The sequence below is a fragment of the Mangifera indica genome, chromosome 1 (assembly GCF_011075055.1).
Source record: "Mangifera indica cultivar Alphonso chromosome 1, CATAS_Mindica_2.1, whole genome shotgun sequence".
NCBI lineage: Eukaryota > Viridiplantae > Streptophyta > Magnoliopsida > Sapindales > Anacardiaceae > Mangifera > Mangifera indica.
This window is the reverse complement of record NC_058137.1, coordinates 8025006-8038778: the sequence shown is the minus strand read 5'-3', so window position 1 is coordinate 8038778 and position 13773 is coordinate 8025006. Positions and strand designations below refer to the sequence as shown.

Here is a 13773-nt window from a genome sequence, read left to right as displayed (position 1 = left end):
ACTGGGAATTGAGGCTACTTCGGATCCGGGGCAATATAAATATTTATACAACTAGTATCACGTGCTCAAATGATAATAATTTAGAATAAATGAATGAAGATCAGATACTGCTATGAATTGAGAAGCCAATAAGCACAATTCACAAATACCCCCAATTGCACAAACTTGGAATTTTCACCCATCAATTGTAGGAAATGAATGACACAATGAAACTCTGGTCCAGGAAAAAGATGATGCTTGCTGATTATAAATATCACAAAAAAATAATAATTAACACCTGATATTTGAAACAGAATTACATGTATATCCCGCTGAGGATGAAGATATTACAAAAGAATATAACACACAAGTAATTCAATCATCAACACTTATGGCACAACCACTCATCGTCACATTATATACTCATCAAATATCCAAAGCCGCCACACCTAATCCAATATTAATAAATCCTAACCCAAACAGAAGCTTTCAATTTATAAACAAAGACAACATGCAATCAAATGCTGCCGCGGTTTCTTACCCCCTCCTACTAAAATGCACTCCATTCTGAGGTTTTTTTTGTAGTCTGATTCTCTAATGACGTGCTAAATGGCCTTGTTGAACCAAATTGATCCGAGTAATCTGAAATTTTCTTTTGACTTTCCACTGACGTGCTAAATGTTCCGCTTGACCTGAATGGATCAATGAAGTCAGAACTTCTCTTCGGAGTTTGACTCTCTATTGATGTCTTAAAAGGTCCAGTAGATCCAAATGGATCTGTGTCATCAAATGCCGGGAACCCATGACTATGATCTGAGTCCCTCGTGCCGTGGAAGGAATCAAACCTTGCAACGGAACTTTGTGACGATTGGAAGAATTCACTATTGTGTGCATTAAATGAATCAAACCTCGTTGAAAAGCCATGACTCTGATCAGAATCTTTGGTGCTGGCGAACGAATCAAATCTAGCAAGAGAATGGTGTGGGGACTGGAAGAATCCATTGTCTCGTGTGTTGAACGAATCAAACCTAGAGAAGGTGTCAAATGAAGGCTCCTCTGATCCCATAGTAAACCTTCGAGGTGAGTTTCCAAAATTATACACAGGAGTGCTTGGAACAGAATCTGCAAATATACTCTGTCCCTTGTCAAATTTATAATCATCTGGCCCCAAACTAACTTTCCGTGGAGAGTTTCCATAAATACTGTATGCAGGGGTGCTCGGAACAGAATCTGCAAAAATTGATGAGCTCTTCCCCCACAACATGTTATTGCTGTGGGAGGAATCTGTTTTTATGGGCTTCAGACCAAAATCATCAAGACCAAATAGAGAACTTTGTCGTCTGTTATGATCTATGTCCTGCATTAGAATGAGAGAAAAATCATTGAACCAATGTATGCACATTTTAAGAACTCATCATACTTGAAAAATCTTTTCATACAAAAAGTTCATAAGAGAGTTTTCACAAATTTCTCAACAGGCATGCAAGCGGCCTATTGTTCCCTAGCTTTATCATATGACTCCTGCTTCATAAAACAATTTTCAAAACAACATACAACAGATTAGATATAAAAAAATATTTCAACACTCTGGAAAAAAAATATTTAGGTTTTGCCACATGAGTTAATCTGAGCACTTTCTCCAGGATAACTGAGCCAGTTCATGTCTAGAATAGAGTCAAAAACTACCTAACAATCTAACCCAAAATCCTCGCAAATATGATAATAGTAATTAATATGTACACACACACACACACACATATATGAAAACTCCCTTCTTCACTTACAAGCATAGAACAAAACATCCTAGAAGTAGATAAAACAGATTTTAGTCTCCTCCGACTTAAAAGAGATTACAGAATACTCAAATGCTAATAATAGGATTCATATAGCCTACACAAATTATATAAGAGAAAACAAATGATCATGATAGGAAAAATCAAAACGAAAGAACACTGCATTCATTGCCACTCTCCACTATTGCAGTGTGGCACAATGTTGCGAACCCGGATTGTACAATTGGAATTCTGAATTTGAATACTGAATGTGATGAATTTTTATTAAAAGAAAAGGTTAGGATTACAATTTAAAGGGTAAAATCTCTGGTGCTCCACCTCCCGGAATACAACGCTATGTTGAATTTAATTCTCAAAAAGCTCCTCTAAATCTCTTAAAACCTTACTATTTATATCAATAAGAATCTAGCCCTAATTGGCAATAATTAATTTGAATCTAAATTAGACTCCACATAATATTCCTAATTCTAATATATATAATACTCCTATTCTAATAAAATATTCCTAATGGTATTTAATAAATTAATAACTTCCTAATTAAATCCTATTACTTCTAAATTACTGAAATCCTAGTCTAATTGCAATATTCCTAAATTACCCAAGGGTCTAACACACAATTGTGGCATATGGAATGCAATGTACATGATAGTTCACAAACCTTGGTACTCTCTGTGTCAAATCCCCAAACTGATTCTGTATCGTAATGAGTATCAAATGTTCCCCAACTAGGTTCATCAAATACTTTGTCTCCCGAAAAAACAGATTCAGTACCATCCTGATCACTGAACAAGTAAATTACCAAAAGATTCAGTCTAGATGAAGCATAACATAAACAAATTAGAGATTAAAAAATGAAATGAAACCCAATAACCAAGGATGCTTTGCAAAACATTATCTTCCTGCAGACCATTTCCAAAGAAGAAAAATGAAACAAATCAAAATCAATTAAATTAACAAAGAAAGCCACAAACCTCTGTGTTTCTTTTGCGTGGGGTGAGCCATCAGTACCAATGTTCTTTGTGATTTGGGAATCTTGGACTTCTTGAGATTTGCTCTCTGGTGCAGCAGTTCCATCTGGACTGTCATGAGGACTTCCAGCCAAGCCATTCTCAGTTTGATCATAGGCCAACTGATTTTCAGTGCTCTGTTCACCTTTACTTGCGACCTCTGATTTAGCTTCAGTATCTGAGGATGAAGCATTTAAACCACTGTTCATGGAAGTCACATCTGTTCTAACTGGTGAAGATTTTGGTTTTGGAGGGGCTATCACATTTTGCACATCAAGCGTGAGTTCCTTGACAAAAGTGAATCCTGAAACACATAAAAGATAACAATTTGGTCTAATATTATTGCAATGCAATTTACAACTAAAAAATTTAAACAAAGCACAAAAAGATGTACAATTTCAAAGAAGTTCCATGTCAAAAATTCTCAGGACAAACAAATAATAATTATAACAAATTCTGTAGGCAACTCCTTGACAGACCTTGATCTTCAAACTTGTCCCAATCTTCATCCCAATCTGCTGTTCCTTCTTGGATTCCAGGTTGCCAACCTTAAGGAATACCATCAGAAAAAATAGAGAAAAGTTAGAGCAGATCTCCTAAGCAAAAGTAAATAAATAAGTAATCAATCACAACTAGATAAAAAGGAGAATGAGTAGGATGAGAGATACTACAAAACTCAGGAAAAAATTAACACACAAATATTACTTTTTTTTTTTTAATCTATACAATTAAATCAATGTAACCAATTTGATCATATTACAGCCATTTTAATTTCAAGAAACAATATCCTTATACATACATCAAAGTGCATATTTATTATGATGTACAAGTACATTATATTCCAGGTGGCTCACTCCATTCAAAGATTTAAACAACACATATAAAGAGATTTATTACGTTCACAATTGGTGATTCTCATATTCTAAAAAAGTCAGAAAAAAAAAAAGATGGTTTGATTAAAAAGATATTCCTCTCATCATATACAAATAAATAAAAACCTCTGAGGGGGTATGAATTAAGCAGGCCATAAGTAAGACAGGTAGAAATTACCAAATGGAAGCTCAACCAGTGAAGTAGGTTTAGCACGCAATCCATATTGTTTGCAGCGTTCATTCAAAATTCTCACTAGTTCCTCTAAGCTGACTTGGATTGTATCAGCACGTTGCTGCAAAGCCCAGTAAAAATTTGCATTAAATATACGCTCTCATAAAATCTCCACCAAACTAATCACAATAAAAATATATACCTGAAGAGAACCACCACCACTATCTCCTTCCATTTTGACAATTGCTTGATATAAATCCATTTTTTTCTCCTGGAAGTAAACCAATTGGAATATCATATATTTAAATAGGAGAAGAACTATACAGGTCACAGAATCCAAAATTAATAGCAAAATGACTTAAATTTGGTCCATTGAAGAAAATACACTCAGTGGCCTTCACTGAATCAAAATTACCTGAATATCACGAAATGTGGACTCTTCAAGAGTTAGTTTGGAGGCTACATCTCCAGACTGCTTATATTTCTCCTCATACTTCTTTGCCAGCAACTCGACCTGAAATACTTCTCTCTCCAGTTGGTCCAACAAGAAGTAAAATTATAACAAACACATGTATGGCAAACAAGCAAATGACAACAGGAGATACCTCACGTCTGTCACCGGACACCCTTTCTGTGATCTCATTTAGTCGATTGTCACATTTGCTTTTGTATAAAATCTGAAACCAGGCAAAAGGAAAATAGCGAGTAAAGAAAAGAAAATATCAGCACTTCATCATGACATTTCCATCACATAAATGACAAATATAAAATATTTTCCCCATGAATTACATTTGACGAACTATCACAAATTTATGATTCATTGTCAAAACCCCAACCGCCCCCAAAAAAATATAAAAGGGCAAATTCGCAACTACTTGCATTATATTTATAAAAAAGGCAGCTGATCAGATTTATACTAAAGGAAAACTTATTATATAATATTACTTGTTTTGTTTATTGCATTTAAACTATTTTTAATTTCCCAAAACTCACACATGTGAGCATAAAAGCATGAATTCATTGGAAGAAGAACTTTATCTGTGATTATCATTATTGTTTTGCACAATTCAAATCAATATGACTACTTTAAAAATCAGATGGTTGTTGAAAAGGAAATAATTCAAGGGGGCAGGCTCACCAGTTCCTGCATCTTGGCATGATAGAACTGTATCTTCTCTCTAGAAGTTAACATCTCCTTTTCCAATTCTTCAACCTTAAATAATATTGGAGAAATAAATCAGATTTAATATTTTTAAAAACAGCTACAATGAGTGGTTCTGTTCGAAATATAACTCTGAGAACATTACCGCATCTAAACCACTCCACATCTCAATGCAATTGATTGGTCTCACTTAAATGCAAAACATATATATATATATTTAACACTAGAAGACTCTAATAGGAAATAAGACTGAGAATGCCAGTCAAATTCTACAGATTTAGATGCACCCACAAAGAAATAATTTAACTGTAGATGGTTTACTTTGGAATACAACCATAATTTCTAGACTAAACAAACATGTTACATTTGATTTAACTGAATAAATCAGCATCAGGTCAATGATTCAAGAATTAACAAATTGCTCAAATGATTTCGAAGAGATTTTCTTCGATAGTTAGGAAAATGTGAATTCTAATTGAAATTATGAAATCATAAATGACTTTTATATTTAAATAAAACCAGTTCTAATCTAAGATATTCAACCAGGAGCTTCTACACAGATTAGACACTGACCTAGCCTATGAGGTTCCCAGTTGCAAAAAAGGGGCTTTGTCAGCTAGATGCCACGCATGAGCCATAAAAGGTGATTCATGCTTTAAACTAGACATAGTAACTACCTTTTTATCTGCCTCAGTTGCCTCTTTGAGCTTTGCATTCAACGACTCCTGCTCTTCTTTGCTAAGTTGATCCACAAGATGCTTTTCCAAAACAGGAACTGTGGGCTTTTGTTGAGCTGGCTGTACAGTTCTCTCAGGCTGATGTGCAGGAACCAGCCTCGGTGGCTTTCCTGCAGGAGGTCTACCACCATGTGGTGGTTGGGAACCTGCACAAAATTTCCTTTTTAACTAGCAAATACATCAAATTACGGGAGACAAGTTGCAACTACACTAAATGGTCGTGACACAGTAAGAAATACCATACCTCCAACATGGCCCCATGTTGCAGTACCATGTGGAACTGTAGGGTGGCCTAGAAGAGAAAATAAAGCATCTTCAGGCACAATGGTGCTTGGAAGCATCGTGGGAAGTGGCCGCCCTTCTCTGAAACGTTCCATCAAATAGAGAGCAATACAGAACTCCTTCAAAGAGAGCATAGAGTCGTTATCTTGGTCAGAGAGATCCCACACCTGTTTTAAGACCTCTGAAACACCAACAAGAATAACATACACTGTTGTCATGTAGTCACTGGAAGATAATAATAACCAACCCCAAGGAGAAAAATTTAGTTCCCATCCGCAACCAACCAATTGACAAATTTTCATAATCCAAATTTATTATATAATGTCATGTCTAATGTTAAGCCAAAAGCAGGCAAAGCATAATGCAAAGTAGCCCAACAAATATCCCTTTTTTACTGTAAAACAAAAAAAAATTATCTTAACATGAATGGCATGCCTAACAACTTGAAAATAGATAACAGTCAATATAGAGCTACAAGTTAGATTAGACCAAAAATGAGCACACACTTAACCAACAGAAGGATACTAACCAGAGAAAAAAAAGGAACATCTCAAGTACTACCTCTTGGGAGCCTCCAACTCAAGAACAGGTTACGTGCCTGTTCACCAGTGATTTTCCCATCTCTATCTGTGTCTACTTGCACAAACACTTTAGTATACTTCTGAACCTCAGATTGAGACATTTTTGGCCATGGAATTTGGGGCCGTGAAGAAGCTGTGTTCACAGCTCCCACAGGAAACCCCATTGAAGTAGAAGCAGTGGTACTCTGAACTGGAAACTGATCATTCGGTTTCACAGTTGACCGATCTTGCTGATGCTGACCACCCGAAGGTTGCTGCAGAATGGAACTCTGTAAGAGTTCAACTGGACTTGGTTTCACCAATGGTTCAGGTGCAGAGGATGCTGGAAGGATTGTACTTGAGACAGTTAAGCTGACTGCAGAAGATGCCACTGCAGGTTGCTTTTGTTGAACTGGAGATGCAGAAAATACGTCTCCAAAAAGTGAGTCGGAGGCAAACCCATTGCCTGAAACCATCAAAGCTTTAGAATCTGAAACTTGGAGCACTGGAGCAGTCGTTGGGGTCTGCCCTGATGTTGTTGGTGGTCTAGGTTGAACAGAGGAAGTCAAAGCTGATGCTGTCAAACCGTATCCATTTTGAGCCATGGAAGAACTAATCTCTCTGGTAGGAACTTGTGAAGTTGCAGGCCCTGAAGGACCACCTGTAGGTTCAACAAGATAATTAGTTGATACATTTGAAGTTAGAGGGTGAAACATTGCCAAAGTACTTCCTCTTGGCATACTACCACTTGCAAGCATTTGTTGGGGACGAGGTCCAGCAATAGAAGACACTGACTGGGGTGGCCTAAACTGATTTGGTTGAGATGGGAAAACCTGTTGGTTTGTGCTTGCATTTCCAAGGCCTTGTGGTCCTCTAACACCAATGCTTTGAGGTGGTTGTGGTTGGTTAGAACTCAACAGTGGAACATTCCCCGCTGTGCTTGCATTACCAAGGCCATGTGGTCTTCTAACACCAACATTTTGAGGTGATAGTGGCAGCTTAGCACTCAACTGTGGTGCAGGTGCTCCTTGCCTAGACTGAGCACTGGGTGTAGCTGCAAGGTTTATCTGGGGAGCTGGAATTTTAGCAGAAGCAGGACCGTATAATGCTGCCTTAACAATGTCTGGAGTCAACTCTCGCTTACTTTGTGCCACAGTAACCAGTTTAAGAGCACTGTAAAATTCTGCTCGATTAAGAAAGCCAGCTTTTCTCTGATCAGCATGTGTCCATACCTGCATAAAACATAACCATGCGTAGAGTGCAGATTCAGTAACAAGAGATGAAGTTCCCAACAAAAAATACCTGCTAATAGATAACAAAAAAGTGTGTTAAAAAATATATAAAAACACTGCAGTAAATTATTCAATCCTAACACCTACAACGCATGTTCTTCTCTTAAGATTGCCTCAGTACTTAAAACGTAACTAAAACTACTAGTATCTCAGCAAAACCAAACAGCCATTGCAACACGAAATGCCAAACATCCAATCAAAACAAAGCCAAAACGAATTCCACATCGTCATTCTACTACCCATCTCCATCAAATTATAAAGCTTATCCCTAACTAACCGTTCTACAGACGAAATCCAACACTCCAACTCAAAATTCGCTACAAATTCAACGAACAAGAAACTCCCAAAGACGAAAAATTTTAGAAAAACAAAAAGGGCATGGATTGAATGGATTAAGCAACGAATACCTGGGCTAGGACTTGTTTGGGCAAATTTGAGCCTTGGAAGAAAGCGACGGCTTCAGCTCCACTGATCTGACCGTCACCGTCCAAATCTGCACGTCTGAAATACGCATCGAATGGATCGATGTTGCTTGCATTTAGCCCCGCCATTATTGATCGATCGAGAGATGAAACTCTCGCCGGATCGCGACGAGATAATTAATTAAACAAATCAATAAAAAAAGAAAAGCGTGGGTCGAAGCCCGAAAATGGCCTTAAAGATGGCGAGAGTTGGCTTAATCTCATTGGCTAAGCGGCTGAATTAATAGCATGCGCTATTATTACGCAGTATGAGCAACTTGTGCACGCCTGTTCGCATTCCATTCGTATAAAGGTCTGTAATTAAAGAGGGGTATTACGTATAGATTGGATATGAGACACGTTGACCGTTTTCGCATGTCAACCATTCTAAGTATATAATTACCAACACTAAAGGTATTAATATTTTGGCTGAAAATTTATGGTGTGGGATTGTTAGGATGAGGAGATCAAATAGTTGTTGAGAGATGTTCTCAAGGTTCTTATCCCATTAAAGGTGATCTAGTTAGTGGCTCCAACACTAGCCTCACATATATCATTAGTAAATACTTCAAAGTTCAAGAACATTGTCTATGAGATTCCCAGAAGAATCGAGATGCTCAAAGAGTATCAACCAACCAATTAATACACCACCAACGTATAAGCATTAGGAGAGATTCAAGGGAGACTTTGAAAGAACATCAGTTGTCAGCAGATTTCAGTTGCCCCTAATGTATAAGCTTTTAGGCAGACATTAACCCCAAGACTTTAAAGGTACCTTTGATCTAACTGTGACCATAAAGTGGTCATAGATGGTCAAGAATATCATGTCTCCATTCTTGATGAGAGACTAGAAAATTGTCAATTATGCTAATTTCCTGTGTGAGGTGATGTCATGTTATTGTAGAGATTAACATGTGATACCCATCAAATGGACAACATGACATGGGTCAAGTTCAGGAGATTGTTTAAGGCCAAATACAGATCTCTCGAGAAGAGGAGCGCATCAATCTAAGATAAGGATCAAGTTCAATTAAAGAGTATTTCACTCATATTAATTCTTTGACCAATTATGCTCTAGGAATGATGTGCACAATAGAGGTCGCATGGAGAAATTCATTCATAGACATAATCTAAAGATAACTTGACTCGAGATGATGGGTGCATAGCCTTTGTATGGTTACATTGAGATGCCAAACCAGTATTTTCTTTCAATAATACCAAACAATGTAACGACTATAATATAAGATAGTAAAAGTAATCTTTTATTGTAACACACTAAACTGAGGAGGAACATTAATAATGGGCAAAAATATGATAATCTAGAAATAAAATGAATACTAATTGAAAGTAACCAAGGATCAATAGGGTCATTAGATGAATTGGTTTCTTCCTCTTTAACAAAAGAAAATCATGACCATCCATCACCTTGCAAATCCAACCATTGAAAAACAAAATAAATTTTGATAAATAAATAACTGCACTTTAACTGTATTTTATTTTGTTTGATGCGTATAAAATTTTGTTGAAATATTGGCAATACATATGAGTTGGGGCAGAGGACCCAATCAAAAAGCTCAACCATTCGTATCTTTTCAGTCCAGCTGGGAGCTTTCAGTTGTCACTTTCTTCTTTTCTAGTGGGAGATACTAATTAAAGCAAGCGGGGTCTAAAATTTTTAGAGAAATTTTTGGTATAGTTATTTTTTTAAGTAAATTTATTATTTATTTTAATAATATATTTTTTTAATATACTTTTCTTTCTTTCGGTGGTAATATATTTTAATAGTATATTATCATAATAATTTAATAATTTATATAATAATAAATCGAATTTTTTATTAAAAACTTTTTGTGAAAATTTTCACAAATAAAAGTTTAAAATTTTGAATGCTAATTTTTGAAGTTTAAACACTAATTTTTTAGAGAGATTTGAACTTGTTTATTTATTTAGTTATCAATTATATTAGTTGTGTAGACAGTAAATATATGTTGTATTAGTTAAAGTAGAACAAGTTCTGATGTCTAATCAGAATGAAAAGCAAAAACACGATTTTTTTAGAAATCAAGTGCTAGTATAAGTACGAGTATGAATGCGAACACGAAGTATGAGTGCGTGCATGCAAGAATGTATACATTTCTTTTGTTTTATATAAATTATTTTATATGAAAATATTTATATAAAAACATGAATGCAATGAGTCGTGCGTTTCTTTCGCACACATTCTCACATGTTTTTATACAAAGAGAAAGAAATGCACATATTATCACATGTGTGCATGCATACACTTGCACTTTACATTTGCATTTGCAGTCGCATTTTGCACTTGTACTCATACTCATACTCACACTTGGTTTCTAAGAAATCATGTTTCTGTTTTTCGTTTCAATTTGACATCAAAACTTTTTCTATTTTGACTAATATAACAAATATTTATTGTCTATACAACTAATGTAACCGGTAACTAAATAAATAAACAAAATCAAACCTCTTTAAAAATTCAATATTCAAAGTTTTATATTTTTATTCATGAAAGTTTTTATAATAAGTTTTCAACAAAAGTTTTGATTTATTATGATATAAATTATCAAACTATCTTGTATTTAATGTGATGATTTATTGTTGAAATGTACTGTCATAGGCTATATCAAGGAAGAGAACACAGCTGAAGAGAAGATATACTAAAAGAAAAAAGTATTATTAGAATAAACAATAAATTTGTTTAAAAAAGTAACTGCATCAAAAGTTTACCTAAAAATGTTATGCAACAATTTTTTTAATCTATTTTAATTAATATCTTTAAAAAAAAAAGAGAGATAACATACAATTAATAAATGGCTAAAAGATAATTCCCACCCAAGATTTAGTGTATTTTCAAACTCTCACTTGTAAAGTTTCAAAAACTCAAACACCTATCTTTTTGTTAAAATTCTCAGTTAGGGTTAAGGGTAAAATCATCATTTAATAAAAAAATTTAAAAAATAAAATTTTATTACATTTCGCTTTCTCAGTTTAAAAATCTAATAATTCCTCCTCACCCAAAGTTTGAAAAGTGACAATTTTGAAGGATCGAATAACCTAAGAGGGGGGTGAATTAGACAATTTAAAATAATCTTTGCGTAATTAAAGAATTAAACCAATTTAATCAAATCAATTAATGTTTCTTATTTTTAATGCAATTTATGAAAATGACAAGAATATTTAACATAACACAAAGTACAAGTTTAAGGAAAGAGAAAATCAAACACGCGATATATAGTGGTTCGACACAATCTGGCTACGTCCACTCCTTCAAGCTATTTCCTTTGGAGTATTCCACTAATCTTTGGTTGACTAAAAACTCAACTAAGCTTTTCTTCACAACAAAATAGCTTTCAAGGTGCTATTAATTTTTACAAATGTTAGAGCTCAATTTCTCTCATTATAAATTTTCTAATCTCTCAAAGAGTGAACTTCACTCTTTTACGGTATGAATTTTGATATGATTTCAAAATATAATCTCTCTCAAGAGTGTATATGAAAGTTTAAACGTAGTACAATCTAATGCAAATGAAATTACAAAGTGTATGAGCAAGAGTTTTGATTAAAGAAGAGAATTTGCAAGTAAATAGCCCAAAACTAATTTGCTCTCAAATATGTGAAAGTTCTTGGTGGCAAAAATTCTTTACGAATGAATTTGATTAGGTTTATATAAGGAGAAATAAGGAAAGTTACCATTGTGCACAAAAACTAGCTATTTTAATTTTTCAAAAAATGCAAAATTTGGTCGATCAGATGTAATTCGATTAACCAAATGTGATGTGACACTAGCCGTTAGAAAATTCAAAACAAAATTCGATCGATCAAATTTAATTCAGTCAACCGAATTTTGAAAGCCAAAATGATGGCTTTTGGATAATTCGGAAGTTGCTATCAAAGAATTCGGTTGGTCAAATTCGGTCAACCAAATTTTATTACATTTTACCCCTTTACCCCCTAAACCTTTGAAAAGTGACAATTTAACCCATATTTGAAAATTCTTTCAAAACCAACTTTGAGATATGAAAATGTAGTTCACAAAACTTCATCATTTTAAAAGAGTTAATAAACTTTGATGAAAAAATTAGTTTAACCCAATAAGTTTGAAAAACAACATTTTAACCCAAAATGTGAAAGATATGAGAATATATTTTTAAATGAACTATCACATACAAATAAATATTCTAATCAAAATGAATGCTCCAAATTACAAACATGTCTATCTAAACTTGAGTCTTGTCTTCAAATCTTCAAGAATTCTTCACTTGAGTCTTGTTTTTCATTTCTATCTTGAAACTCCTTCAAGTGCATTAGGTAAATTCTTGCAATCTAAACTCACACTCAAGTAAAATCATTAGTCAATATGTTTAGGGGCATATTAGTTTATTATCATCAAAATAAGAACATAATTACTCGTTGAGTTAACAAATTTCTCCCCTAAGATTTTTTTTCCTTTTATTTAGTGACCCATCCCTTTCCAATTGCTAGCCAGCTTTCCCAGATCATTCTTCTCCCTCAATCGGTCTCTCTCACTTCCTCTCCTTTCGTCTTCATCTAAAACAAAGACGACGAGTTTTCGTCTAAGACAAAGATCATTTGTCTTCATTTTTATGTGATTGATGTTTATCTCATCTCTAATTTTAAACTATCAAATCATATGATAATATGTTATTATTTATATATAAAATTGTATATATTATTTATACACATAGCATTATTCAAAAATCTTTGACAAGATTATTCTACTCTTGTTGTTACCACCCTTATATTGCCATCAATTAGTAGTTGGTGAATAAGTCATTTTTCGCTTAAATTTGCTTTTAACAAGCTTTGTTTTAGTTGGATTTTGTTATTTGCATCAACTTTGAGACGTCTCACCACCTGCATAAGCCTCAAACCATTTAGATTCATCAACTCCCCATTGGGAGTTTTCTGGCGACCAACAAATAAGAAAAGAGAATAAGGGAAAAAGGAAGATGGAAAAAGGAGAAAGAAAAATATAAAATAGTGAGGATGAAATTGTATTATGTTTATATGATTAATGACGTAATATATATTAGTCCTATTATATGTTGTACAAAGTGATTAAAATACTTTAAAGGGGATTTGGTTTCAGTCAAAATATTTAATCATTTATTTTCAAATATGTTGTATTTGATAAATAACAGTAATATTATGTATATTTATTTCAAGTATATAATTACGTATATACTTATATGTTTCGTTATATGATTAAGTGTTATTTTATTTTTAATTCAAAATTATACAATTATATGATAACATATATAAATGTGTATATATTTATATATTCAAAATAGATACACATGATTTTATTGAATTTATAAATAGAATGACAAAATATATATTTAAAAAACAAGTGGCATACCTAATTTCTTATTAATTTTTTTTGTCAAATACGGTTATATATATATATATATATA

At 33.8% G+C, this 13773-nt stretch overlaps 1 protein-coding gene across 2 annotated transcripts; it reads right to left on the bottom strand.

Annotated features, from left to right (window-relative positions):
* Nucleotides 1–215: 215 nt before the first annotated feature.
* Nucleotides 216–8587, bottom strand: LOC123208742 (epidermal growth factor receptor substrate 15-like). Of its 2 annotated transcripts, XM_044626264.1 has the most exons (14): nucleotides 8264–8585; nucleotides 7310–7796; nucleotides 6566–7225; nucleotides 5967–6185; nucleotides 5663–5868; nucleotides 4962–5036; nucleotides 4429–4500; nucleotides 4239–4337; nucleotides 4026–4094; nucleotides 3830–3944; nucleotides 3259–3327; nucleotides 2744–3083; nucleotides 2431–2554; nucleotides 216–1336 (listed from the first exon to the last, which is right to left on the bottom strand). In XM_044626264.1, the coding sequence occupies exons 1-14, from the start codon at nucleotides 8405–8407 to the stop codon at nucleotides 530–532; spliced, it is 3486 nt and encodes a 1161-aa protein (XP_044482199.1). In that variant the 5' UTR covers nucleotides 8408–8585; the 3' UTR covers nucleotides 216–529. The 2 variants fall into 2 exon arrangements, with proteins under 2 accessions (XP_044482199.1, XP_044482193.1); XM_044626258.1 differs by having other exon boundaries at nucleotides 6566–7796; nucleotides 8264–8587.
* Between the last annotated feature and the right edge of the window lie 5186 nt (nucleotides 8588–13773).